Genomic DNA, 12,893 nt, shown 5'->3' with positions numbered 1-12,893 from the left:
ACGCTCATAAAGGATGGGATTTTCTCCGGGTGGTGAGCCCTCTCCCACTCTTCCTTCCCTGTTGGCATACGACCAAGGTTCTACCACGGGTTGTTCACCATGATCTTCGCTTGGTCACTCATTTCCCGGCTGGTGGGATGCTGCGGACTATAGATACACCAAATATTATTCGGCTAACTGAAGATGTGAGTTAGGCTTAGAAATATACCTTATTCAAACGGAACACGAACCGCAATCTCCACGCAATGGTTCGGTGCACCTCTACTTCGGACCACAATGGGGACTATTTTACATCAAGTACTGATGGTACGTACTGCCCAGCACGAAGTACTGATGTTACACGAATACCCAGTATTATTAACCGAACGGTGCATTTTTTTTATAATGGACTTCAAGAATCTTGGGATATTTGAACTAGTTTTTTATTCGCAGCAAAATATTGCATTGGGACATCACGATAGAGACTATTCGAACACATAGTACCTAGTTGTCAGTGCACTTAGAATTCTTTGAAAACCATATCCATAATTATAAATTTCGTACTGTGAAGATGGCTACCTAAACAATCTATGCATCTTTTTAACAGCAACCTGCTATTTATTTCTCATTCAATCACAACAGGATGAGGCCAGCATACATTTTTACAACTATCACGTTTAGTATTTGTTCTTTAGATTAAACTAGAAAATAGTCATTTTGGTGCAAACTTTTGAGCATGTTTGGTGAGCTATACAAATATACAAATCCCAAAGAAAACTTCCGGTGAACACGCCAACCCCGGAAGCGTCCTATCAGTCAGACTATGATGTCAATGTCGGAGCGATTCCATCAGCATGCGGCTCGTTCGTCACATGGAGAGATATATGCAGAATGATGTGCGTGATGCGGATGTTTTCCTTTGCTATTCGAGTTTAGTATAAAATGAGAACAGCGCGCAAGATGAGATAAAAACGCCAAGCGTAGAGTATGTTGACAGCATAAAGCGAACAGCGGAAGCAAATAGTTGAATACAGTTGATGCGGAAGTAGATGCTGCTTTGTCGCCTATAGCGGTTTTTTGTATGTCACTAGTTGAGATCTTCGCCGGGCTTCTTGTGGAGCCCGAAAAAATGAGCCAACCGTTAAGCTGAAGTTTATGCATTACCATACTCTTTATGTCGGTACCTACATCAAACGTTAACTTTCACGCTGAATCTGTTTAAGTGCTAGCTTTGTTGGCCAGTATTCGTTAAGTATTATGATATATACATGTCGTGAAAGCTTCCACCAAAGCTGTGTACTCACATACTCAGATTAGTCTAGTTGTTTTTACTACTAAGGAAATCTTGCGCAGTTTAAGAAAATATAGATTTTCTTATCTCAGGATTTTGTCTTCAAATGACACTCTCGTTTATACAAAACTGTAAAGAAAATTGATGTATGTTTTCAAACTTGCCCATTGAAAATAGCTCTCGATGTAGGAATGATACCAAAACATTGCGTTAATCCTATATCTTAACAATCTTCTGTCAAATCTCGAAATCTCAAAACAGATAATAAAATCCTGCCGCCACTAAATATATTAAATGAATGTTGACAACCGCAACTTGAGGGACAATTTTTTTATTCCCCTACATTTATGAGTCTTATAAATGAGCACGTTTCTGCAGATAAATTTGCGGTGACTCAGCCGCAACCTCCGCAACAGCGCAGTGTGCGCGCCACGGTGGTCACTTGAAGCTTATGGTTTTCGACGTGCATTTCGTACAAACACTCACTAAACCCGTTGCATATTTGTAGCGTCTCATTGTCGTTTGTTTATGGGTAATGCGCCAGCCGACCCTCAGACTAAATAAACAAAAATTGTCTGTTGTGTAGTATTTTTGCGTTTGTTATTTATAAATTTGAAATTTCCTCTTTCTCATCTGCCGCCTTATTGTTCGTTCGGTTATCGCATCGCAACTGAACACTTTTTTTTGCTTCGAGTCTATCGGTTGCTTTCATCGAATTTTCTACAGGAAAAAAGCTAGGGTGAAAGGGAGGGGCTCATAAAGCTAGGCAACACCCGAAGAAAAAACAACGAATGTTGGATGAAAAATAATCACTAATGAATAGTTTATGTGTTGAAAAGATACAATTATTTTAATGGTTTTTGTTTTTAAATATGATCATTGTACGGCTTTGTCTGAAAGTTGATCATAAAGCACAATGTCGATTCAACTAGTCGATCTTATCATTGTGATAAGATTGAAAGCTTGTCTTATTACTGTATTTAGCTCTAGAAAAGACAGTAAAGATCATTTTCGCAAACATAATGGTGTAAAATCATACTTTTATGTGTTCATTTTTTCCTTTTACTTCAGACAATGCGGCCAATCGTCTTCAGCAGCAGCTGAAGAAACCATCGGAGGGTGGAAGCACGAAGAAAAGCTCCAATCAGGACAGCGATGCAGATGACACCGCGAGCAGCGGGGGAGGCACTGGTGGTGGATCAATGGCTCCTTCAACTGTGAACAAAGATGAGGATGATATTTACGAGTTCAAATCTACCCCGAAGGATTCCGGATCCAGTTCTAGCGATGAAAAGGAAAGCAATTGCGACAAAAGCGAGAAATCATCTGCCGAGAAGGGTAACACAAACGGAGGTGATGGGGACTCGAATCAAAACAACGCAGCTTCTGGATCAACAAGCTCCGGAGCCGGAAACTCGGGCATTTCAAAGCGACCGTTTTCGGAAGTGAGTGATCCTCTGGAAGACAGCTCTAGCACACCAAATGATGACGATAACAAAAGAAAGAAGCGTAAGGATTCAGACACAACTAATAAGGAAACCACAAAAGGCGGAGCAGGAACTAACCGTGGTTCTGCTCCACGACTGGAGAAGAGTAGTAAATCATCGGGACCACCGTCAAAAAATCTGAGTTTGACGGGCAAAAGTGCTCTCGATCGTAAGAGTCCATGCGCAAGCCCTAAACCCGCAACCGGGGGAACAGTCGGCTCTACTAACAAAGGATCCAACAACAATAATACCAACGACAGCGATGGTGAAGGGGATGACAGCGGTAGCAAAAATAGCGACACAAGTTTCCCAAGTGGTGGCGGGCCGAAGGTTCCTCCGCTCAAGATTGTCATACCACAGCAAAGCTCCAGTGGCGATACTGATGCCAGCGGAAGCTCCAGAAATGGCAAAAATGCTTCGGCACGGAATCATGCCGCGTTGCCATACGTGGTTGCCTCTTCCAACAGGTATGCACTGAATTTATCAATTCCAATTTTTGTAAAAAAATTAAAATTTACTATGTTTAATAGTTTATTGTGGAGATGTTACTACGCTCTAATTACATCAAGTATTTTGCATCATTTTCTTCCACTTTCGCCTTTTTCTGGCAAAAAAACGCTACCACGTCAAAAGAATTCTTTCTATTTCAGTGTTTCTTTATAGATCCTCCTTACTTTTGCTTTGTGAGGCCTAGCATTATCGTGTAGTGAAATCATTTTTTCGTGTCAATCGTCAAATTGCTGATGCTTTTTTTTTTTTTTTTGAATGTTTGGTTCAAAAGCATCTATTGACGTCTGAAAAGGTTGCCATAAAAATCGCTTTGAGTTGCTGTGGGGTCCTCAAATTTCCATTATAGTGTTGTTCAGCTAGACTAGCTTTTATATATCATCTGAGAAAGCTGCGTTCTCTGGGAAAAACGTGACTAAAAGAAGATATCGTCCTTCGGTTTTCAAATCATGTATTTAAATTGTTCAAACACCATTTAATGACAGTTCGCCCATGTACCAACTGTTATTCAATAGATTCCGAGCGATTTTTATTCTTAATTCAATTTTTTTTTAAAATCACGTTTTGCTCAGAAAATTACATTCTTTCAGCTGATACATATGAATCAGAAATCCTTTTATAGCTAAACAACAAAATTGTCATTCGATATCCGCTATCTTCGTACACTTACCTTCATTACCATTGCTTTCGTTCCAGTAATGATTCCAGTGCCGACAAAGAGAGCACCTCGTCTCGTTCCGCAAGCCCGTCGGATTCCAAAAGTTCGGACGAAAAGACGACATCAAAATCGAGCGAAGACCGTGCTCAAGCTCGCGTACTGCGAAGTCATCGCGGAGGAGGGACTGGTTCATCGGAAGGCGACAGAAGCCGCAGTAAAGATAATCAGAGCGATCGATCGGTAGATCGTTCTAACAACTCATCCCCGCAAATGCAGCAGAGCAGTGCGGCACCCTCTCCGGCTTCTAACAGTGGTGATGCAGCTGCCGGAGGTAGCGCTGGTGGAGGAAGCTGTTCAAGTACCGGTGGTGGAACGTCTAGTAAGGATAGCAACCACGCAAGTCCGGCCGCCGGCGGCAATCAGAAAGAAGCAGAACCAGAAAATGAAACCAATGGTGGAAGCAACAGTAATCCAAAAAGTCCACCTGTTTCAACTACTTCGACTTCTTCTACAACTACGACTACTAGCAGTACTAGTGGCAGTAATGCGGGTTCAAATGTAAACCAGAACAATCAATCGAATACTACAAGTTCCAGTACCACATCAGAAACGGCAGTGCACCCACGAAAGAGGAAAATTAAAACTAGCAAGGATGCGTCATCTTCAACGGCGTCAAGCTCATCCACTGTGTCAGCTTCTACAGCATCGGCGTCCTCATCAAACGAAGAGAAAAAAGAAATTAAAGACGAAACTCCGGACGTACACCCGCACGATCAGCCAATCACTAACTGTTATCAAATGTTTCTAAATATCAGACGGCAAATCGAACGACGGCAACGATGTCTATTCCCAGTGCAACCCAAACCCCCACAAGGTTTTAAAGATTACTTACTGAATCGTTGCGCTTACGCTCTGGCTGGTAAAACTCCATCTGAGCCGAATATTCAACCTCCAACAACGATACAACCACAAATGAAAGATATTTTCGGCCTTCAAGAAAAAGAACGCCACAAGTTGAAAATGCAACACATTGTTGAAAAGGAAAAACTTGTTTTAGCAGTCGAACAAGAAATATTGCGAGTGCATGGTCGCGCAGCTCGGGCTCTCGCTAACCAATCGCTGCCCTTTTCTGTATGCACTATTCTAAAGGATGAAGAAGTGTACAATATAATTACTCCGGAGCAGGAGGAGAAAGATCGCAACGCAAGATCTCGGTATAACGGAAGACTGTTCCTCAGTTGGCTACAGGATGTCGACGACAAATGGGAAAAAATTAAGGAAGCTATGCTCCTGCGACATCATAACGAGGCGGAGAGTTTGCACGCGGTCCAGAAAATGGACTGGGAGTGGAAGATGAAGGAAAATCTACTTTGTGAATTTAAGGCAAAACCTGTTATTGATGATACCCATGTGCCGATGGTAAATGTAAGCGACGATTTTGATCTATTACCGGCCTAAGGTCCGATACAAAAACTAATGCGAGAGCTAATGACACTCATAGATAAGCTATGTAGCAGATAGCCCTGTAGATTTACAAACAGTAGTTCATACTGTATTTTATGTAAGACAAATCTTAAAATGAATTAGTTTAAGTATGATTAAATTTTTTAATCAATATATGCCTGTTATTTTTTTAATTGAAAAAGTTTCAATTACAGTTAGGTTTCTTTACGCGAGGGATCGAAAATCCGTGTAAAACCCCTCGGTAATCCCAAAAATCGCGTTATGAAAGCGTAAATAAAAAATCTGCACAAAGTAAACCATCAAGAAAGGATTTAGAAAAAAACCCGAGACGCTTTACTACCAGCATTTTAAATTGTCCTTATTCCGAACCCTTTGGAGGGCGGAGATTTTTTTTGAAGTCCTCAACTCAATTATTTGTTTTTAAAGGCCTCAACTCAATTATTTGTGCCGAGATTTGGTCAGCCGAGTGATCGGCAACCATCTCGGCTGAATCTATTTTGCCGAGAATCTCGAGAAACCAGTATTCGACAGATGTCATTTCATCCCGAGAATCTCGGTACGCATTTGACTGTGTTCTCGGCAAATCTAACCGAGAGACGGCAAACTAGACTAACGACCTTTCGGTTATACAAGCTGAATGTTTCGGTACAGTCAAAAGGCGATTTTTCAGCGGAATCCAATCGCAGAGAATAATTTCACTCAAAATTCAGTAGCTTTCTTACAAAAGATAAATTATAAGCTCGATGAGAAATTTGAAGAAATTTATCCCTTTTGAATATTGAATGTTTACAGAATACCCAAGTAACCAGTAATCACCGTAAGCACTAAATCATTGCCCTATAACAATACTATATTTGATTACCGAATTCTGGATAAGTGTTTATTCTGACCTAAATGCTTGTACACTAAGGTCGCTTTTTACGCGGTTTCCGGAATTTACGCGGTTTTTTTACTTGCATTCCGGAATTTACGCGGTTGTTTTACGCGGCATGAATCCCCCGCGTAAAAAGCGACTTTAGTGTATATACATATCTGAAATAATGTTAAAAAGTCGGAAAGGCGAGCCAATAAAGTACTGCAGATGGCAACCCTTAATATGCATCATAATTGCTTATTGAATAATTTAGAAATCAAGAAATTTTCTGCTTTTATAGTGCTGACAGCGTGCACAAATTAATTTGTGAGCCCATGACATGAGTTCATTGCCATTCACTGTTACATATACGAATAATTTTACAGAATGAGTATTGATTAGATAGGAACAGGTTAATGGGACACACCAGTGAGCGCAACTGTTTGTGTATTGCCCTCTATCTAGCTTTCCACGAACATTAATGGCGGACAGGACACGCAGCTCATTTTGACGTTTTCTGTAGGTCGGGTATTTTTGAACCGCAGTAACTGAGTGAAAACCATAAAAATTTTGCAACGTAGCATAGCAACTTTCATGAACAGTTTTGCTTATTTTGATCCGCGCATGCGCACCACGAAATTTAAATAACAAAACGCCCATTGTTTGTTGAAGTTGCTATGCTACGTTCCGACGTTGTTATATTTTCTACTCCTTTACTGCGACTGAAAATTCCTTTACTACAGAAAACGTCAAAAACCCCATCCAAATCTGCTCTAGATGTCGTTGCATGGCTATGAGTATTGAAGTGGTTCATCGTCACATGGAAATGTTGAACATGATAGCAAAAAGCCAAAACGAAATTTGATTGGTTCCATTATCATCTCACGGCAGGTATTTCAAGAGAACTTCGAAAATTTTAGAGAATGGGCAGCACCACTTTAATCAAAAGTTTTTTTTTGTTTATTTTAATCAATTAAATTTATAAAATCCTCAACCAGTGCTATTTTGAAATGTATGTGTTGAAACTCTCGGATGAAACGTCTCGATTTATATCAGTGCTCATATAAATGATATTTTCGGTTTTCGAGCAGTTGCGTACATTTTCCAAAAATATCTGGCATCTCTGCGTAAAATCAAGCATGTCAAAATTTCAACACTAAAAATGTAAACAAAAAATACGTGATCAAAAGTTTCGCCTTACGGTGTTCGCAAGTAGTAACAAGTTTTTTTTTTCCTTTTAAGTGAGGTAATAGGCTTTAAAAAATAGTTCAAAATATTCATACCACTGTTAGTCTATACTAGAACGATTCAGCTGAGGAGATTGCTATCAAGGATGTGCAGCATAGGCGAGGAAGACTTCGGAGATGAGGGCGCTCCGCACTTGATGCGAGAGGACTCACCAATGACTAGTACTTTGGCTGAAGGAGAAATGTGCCGAAAGTGTCAACAAAAACCGGCTGTTTTGAAGCTGATGATCAAGGAGCCACAGTGCCAAAACTGTTTTCTACACTACGTTCGTCATAAGTTCCGGGCATCTCTTGGTTCAACGAAAATAGTCCGTCGAGGATCAAAAATCCTAGTTGTGTTTGACGGGTCTCCGGAGAACGTTACTATGTTGGATATGATCCAGCATGGAATCGAACAGGAATCGTTCAAAAAGCTCAGAATCGATCCTGTTTTACTGCTCGTAAGTGAGGATTTCCTGTTTGGAAATAAGGATGCTTGGGTAAAGAAGACAGAGGAGAAAATAAATTTAATGAAACAGTTTAATTATCCCTCATATATCGCAATGCTTGGGGGACAACATTGCTGTTCAACTGGAGATGAAGGACTAGACGATTCTTTTCAAGTCGACCAAGACAAAATAATTGCTGTTTTGAATAATATTAGGAGTACAACGGCAAAACAAGATTTTATCGTACAAATTAGAAGGCATACTTACAATGTTATGGCTAAAAAGCTAGAGTGCCAATATGTCTTTTTATCAGATATCGGAGTCAGTCTCGCTAAAACTCTGCTCTTAAACGTGGCACTTGGCAGAGGACGATCTGTGGCTTTAGATGTCGCTTTTTGCGACGATAGAGAAGAGATAAAAATTATCCGTCCGATGCGAGATATAAACCCGGATGAAATTAGGAACTATATTGCTTTTTCAGAAAAGCCACTACAAATTTTGGATACAGAAGTGCCTTTTAAAGAGAAGGCAAGTTTACAGAATTTGACTTCCAAATTTGTGGATGATTTGCAGAAAACCTTTCCATCTACAGTTTCTACAGTGTTTCGAACAGGCGATAAATTAGCAGTACCACAAAACTTGGCTGCTAATACAAGTGATTCGGAAATCGAGGATGTTCTTAGACTTTTTGATAAAACTTTGAAGGTTGGCGAAGTCACTATAACGCCTTTGAGGTGCAAACTTTGTCACGCTGAACTAGATTTTCACAATTCAGACACACTCTTTGCAACCGAATTTTCAAGAACCGTATCATCTCGTATCAATGTAAATCTAAGCCACGAGGAAATTCTAGAAAGTACACGTTCAATGGAACTAGACGCAACGAAAGCTGTTACCGGGGAGCTGGACCAAGAAGACAGAGTCGGTCCACTGAAAAAGGAGCTCTGTCATAGTTGCAGAAATATTTTTTTAGAATTAACGTAATAATTAGAACAAATCATTAAACTATATAAAATTTATTTCGTATTTCTATGCTTGTACACTAAATGTTGAGTCCCACGCTTTAGCATTGACTTGTTTGAGGATTGCTTTCAGTCCCTGTCCTGGTCCACATTCGAACGTTCGGGGGAAATATTCGCCGACTTTTCGTTCGAATAAATTGTGGAGCGTTTGTTCCCATTTAACGGGCCGTACGATCTGCTTTGGCAATTGGTTCAGAATATGGCCTGCGTTTCGGTATCGCTTTCCATCGACATTCGAATGTACACTTATAATAGGGTCTTGTATATTGATTTTTTTCAATGCTTTTGAAAACGGTTCCACAGCAGACGCCATTAAGTCGGTATGAAAGGCCCCGCTCACTGGAAGACGCTTGATCCGCTTTATACCAAAAAGTTTCGTGTTGGCTTCAATGTATTTGAGAGCTTCATTACTCCCAGCAATGACCTAATAAAAATGCATGATAAAATTTTTAACAGTAAAGCAAACAGTTGTAAAACGTACCTTGCAACTGGGGTAGAGATAGTTTGCTATTTTACACTCTGGATTTTCAACTCCGCGTTGAATGCACCAGTTTAGCGCTTCTTTGCACGCTTCTCCAATTTTCGCATCGGGACCGTAAAGAACTGTCGCCATGGAACTTTCATTACTATCGCTGGCCAATTGCATTGCTTCTGCTCGAACCTGCACAAGACGAAGTGCTCTATCAAAAGGTATGGCATCCGCAAACACTAAGGCAGTAATTTCTCCCAAACTGAATCCTGCCGTGGCAAAGCAATTATCTATCGCATTTGGCCTCTCTTCTTTTAGCTGTTCCAAAGCAGCTAACGAAGAAACCATAACAGCAGGTTGACAGTAAACTGTTTGATCTAGCTTACTTTTGGGACCTTCCAGGCATAGTTTGAGCAAATCATATCCAAGTACTTCGTTGGCTAAGGCGAAAATATCTCGTGCTCCTGGATATTTGAGCAGTCGTGACGCCATACCAACATACTGTGCTCCCTGACCGGGAAAGAGAATGATACTGGTTTCACGAGGATCGATCTTTGGTCTGGCGGATTTCATCGCCTGATTACGGTGAAAATGTGTGCCTTCCACGTATGGGAGTGTGGCCCAAGAATCTTGCTCGCTATGTGACCGGATGTTATCAAACGTAGCAGCGTTGTTAAGTAAATCTTGTACTTTGTCTGTTCCCAAGGCTTTCGGTTCGCTCGAGTGTTTTTTAGAAAACAAACGACTGGCGTGGCGTAAATTTAGAACGATTGTTTTGTTATACATTGTTAGGCGCTAAACAAATAATTTCCTATACTGATTCACAATTATATACCATAGCTTAAACATAAACAGAACACTCCAGGTAATTTGTTTAGTTCAAAGCTAAATTCCCTTTTTAAAAACGAGTTTAAAATCATCAAAATATGTAATTGTACACAAAACTTTCGCATTTGAGTAACGTCAGAAGTATACAGCGAATGTCTTATGTCGAATTCGTTTTTGCGGCCGGTAGAGATGCCAGATATACAGACAAATCTGTATTATACAGACTTTCTGTGTTGCGATACAGACACGCATAAGCCTACAGATTTTATACAGACATTTAGTATAATACAGATATTACACAGATATCTGATATTCTACATAATGGTTTTACCAGTATACACAAAAAAACGAACACAAAAACCAAAAGTCACTGTAGCCGTTGCTGGAAAAAGTGAACTAGGAACTGAACACTTTGCTGAGCATATTAATCTTGCGTTTTTGAGAGTGAAATCATGACAACGGGAATCGAGTCAGGCTATCGGGGTTTTTATCGGCCCCGTGGGCACTAATCTGCCTGTTTCGCCCCCAGGAACAAACAGCTGATTGTCTCGATCGATTGCCATGCAGGTTATATTGGTGAAAAGACCGTTTGTTCTATTCGGAGCAATAACCAACGTTGAAGAATTGCTTAAAATGTCCCAAACCTTGAAGGTACTATTTTTATAACCGCGAGACTTCTGCCATCATGTATCAGTTTAGCTACATCACGACGAACGACGATTTTTATCACTGGAAAGACTCTTACTTCCAATGAGTATAAAAGAGAGGTGAGGAGAAAAATTACTAACACTTGCACGCGTCCCTCTGCTCGCCCCCCTCTGCCCATAGTTGATGCCAAATAGTGACGTAGCTATTTGGGTTTCCCCCTGAGTTGGTCTAGTTGTTTACATTTAAAGCATTCACTAATACTAGAAAAATTCACTCTCCTCCTCACCTCTCTTTTATGCTCGTTGTCTTACTTCTTTGTGTTACTAAGATTTAAAAGATAAATTAGTTATCGATTAATCGACCAACTATGATAGACTCGAAAAAGAACAATCAAAACAAGCAATAAAACAAAACAATCTGACAGGTCGACAAATAATTAGGTATCAATGTATCGGTAACTTTTTTTCGCAGCGGTATACAGACTTATACAGACATTTTTATGGATTATACAGACTTGCCAGAAAAATGTCTGGCATCTCTGGCGGCCGGCTACACCAGAACTACACCCCATGTGCTACTGTCATTTTTTTATAGAGATAAGTGACTTTTCATCTACGCTTACTAGTAAACGTGTACACCCGTGTAAAGTTGCTTTTGTTTCCTCCAAACTGTAAATCATCGCATCTTCTTGCTTCGACTTTTATCACTTTTTACCATTTTTGGTCGATTATGTTCAGCAGCTTCTTCCGATTTCTGATCACGAATGAAAACGTTTATCCAAAAACAAGTTTGAAACACATAATGAGTGTTCAACTGAATATTTGTCCTGCTGCTAAAAACATAGCATTGCAAACAAAACAGCTATTTGTAAATATTTTCCTCAACTAATGGCACTACCACGTTCGTACGTAAAAAGGTCTATAAGCGATTTCGCCAGTAGTTATACGTGGAGTGCAGTTTTGATGTAGTCCTGCCGCAAAAATGAATTCGACATTAATTCCAGGGTTACCGGCGTCAAGCCACGCACAAAAAGCCTGTTTAAAGCCTGTAGTACACTCTTTGTCTAATGGTCAAATATTTGACCTTCTGACATAATGGTCAAATTTTTTTGACATCATGGTTGTTGTTTGCCCCATGTTAAAATCGGAGAGTGACAAATAATTATCTTTGACCAAATTTTTATCTGTCAAAAAGTGACAAATATTTGACGCTCGGTCAAAGAGTGTACTACAGGCTTAAGCACAAAAGTGTTTTAAAGTGATAAGCCGAGACACAAACCATTACTTTTTAGACGCGAAAAGCGACATCTAGTATTGACTCTATGCAGTATGGTGGCGCTAACAACACTTAGGAACCATTTAAATATTACATGACGCGGAATTTGGCAATTTTCAATACCCACCCACCCCCACGTAACGCAATTTCACATGTTTGCCACATGCAATGTAACGCTTCGCCGAATACCCCCCCCACCCCTGAGCGCGTTATGTATTATTTAAATGATCCCTTAATAGTCAATAATTTAATACAATCACAGATAACAGATATCCAAGCTAGAACAAAAACTCCAGAAATCGTGTGTAAGATTTCAAATTCTCACTCGTTTGAAATGCTAACGACATCTTTCTAATAAAAGGCAGAGGCTTATACAAATAGGTCTTTATTGATTGAAGACTAAAGTGGAAGTGATGAAAAAAATTGAAGCTCCAGCTATGCTCGCGGCTTGCGGCTTGCTCGGTTGTTGGTACATAAGGAACTTTGAAAGATCCGTTCTGTATGTGCGAATGTCCACATGCTTCATTCGTTTATGATTACGGGGTTCCTCAGCGATGCGAATGCAGGATTGATTATCCTCATACAGTGGTACCGGATGGTCAACCTGTACTCCAAGCTCTTTTAAAAGATTTCTCAGCCAAAATGCTTCGCATTCAGCCTCTGTTGAAGACAATGTTACAGTGTTTTGCTTCCTGGTCATCCACGAAACGGTTCCACCATACACTTGAAATATGTTG

The 12,893-nt window shown here is 40.1% G+C and overlaps 3 protein-coding genes across 9 annotated transcripts in view; 2 read left to right on the top strand and 1 right to left on the bottom strand.

The window, feature by feature from the left end:
* LOC129726139 (ankyrin repeat domain-containing protein 11) overlaps positions 1 to 5,559 on the top strand; it is an 88,022-nt gene extending 82,463 nt beyond the window's left edge. For all 6 annotated transcript variants that reach the window (XM_055682809.1, XM_055682810.1, XM_055682812.1 and 3 more), the window contains 2 exons: positions 2,342 to 3,224; positions 3,961 to 5,559. In XM_055682809.1, the coding sequence (XP_055538784.1) occupies positions 2,342 to 3,224; positions 3,961 to 5,380 (2,303 nt within the window). In that variant the 3' untranslated portion in view covers positions 5,381 to 5,559. The remainder of the gene's footprint in view (positions 1 to 2,341; positions 3,225 to 3,960) is intronic.
* Positions 5,560 to 5,702: 143 nt separating this feature from the next.
* Positions 5,703 to 8,933, top strand: LOC129726140 (cytoplasmic tRNA 2-thiolation protein 2). 2 transcript variants are annotated; one of them, XM_055682817.1, is made up of 2 exons: positions 5,703 to 7,480; positions 7,532 to 8,933. In XM_055682817.1, exon 2 carries the CDS (start codon positions 7,573 to 7,575, stop codon positions 8,896 to 8,898), a length of 1,326 nt encoding a protein of 441 aa, XP_055538792.1. In that variant the 5' UTR covers positions 5,703 to 7,480; positions 7,532 to 7,572; the 3' UTR covers positions 8,899 to 8,933. The 2 variants fall into 2 exon arrangements, with proteins under 2 accessions (XP_055538792.1, XP_055538791.1); XM_055682816.1 differs by having other exon boundaries at positions 5,703 to 7,485.
* LOC129726141 (probable malonyl-CoA-acyl carrier protein transacylase, mitochondrial) lies at positions 8,915 to 10,556 on the bottom strand. The gene is made up of 2 exons (XM_055682818.1): positions 9,418 to 10,556; positions 8,915 to 9,360 (listed from the first exon to the last, which is right to left on the bottom strand). Exons 1-2 carry the CDS (start codon positions 10,189 to 10,191, stop codon positions 8,944 to 8,946), a joined length of 1,191 nt encoding a protein of 396 aa, XP_055538793.1. The 5' UTR covers positions 10,192 to 10,556; the 3' UTR covers positions 8,915 to 8,943.
* Between the last annotated feature and the right edge of the window lie 2,337 nt (positions 10,557 to 12,893).

The sequence above is a fragment of the Wyeomyia smithii genome, chromosome 2 (genome assembly GCF_029784165.1).
Source record: "Wyeomyia smithii strain HCP4-BCI-WySm-NY-G18 chromosome 2, ASM2978416v1, whole genome shotgun sequence".
Classification (NCBI taxonomy): domain Eukaryota; kingdom Metazoa; phylum Arthropoda; class Insecta; order Diptera; family Culicidae; genus Wyeomyia; species Wyeomyia smithii.
The sequence above is the reverse complement of the archived record's forward strand: the minus strand, read 5'-3'. Positions and strand labels throughout refer to the sequence as shown.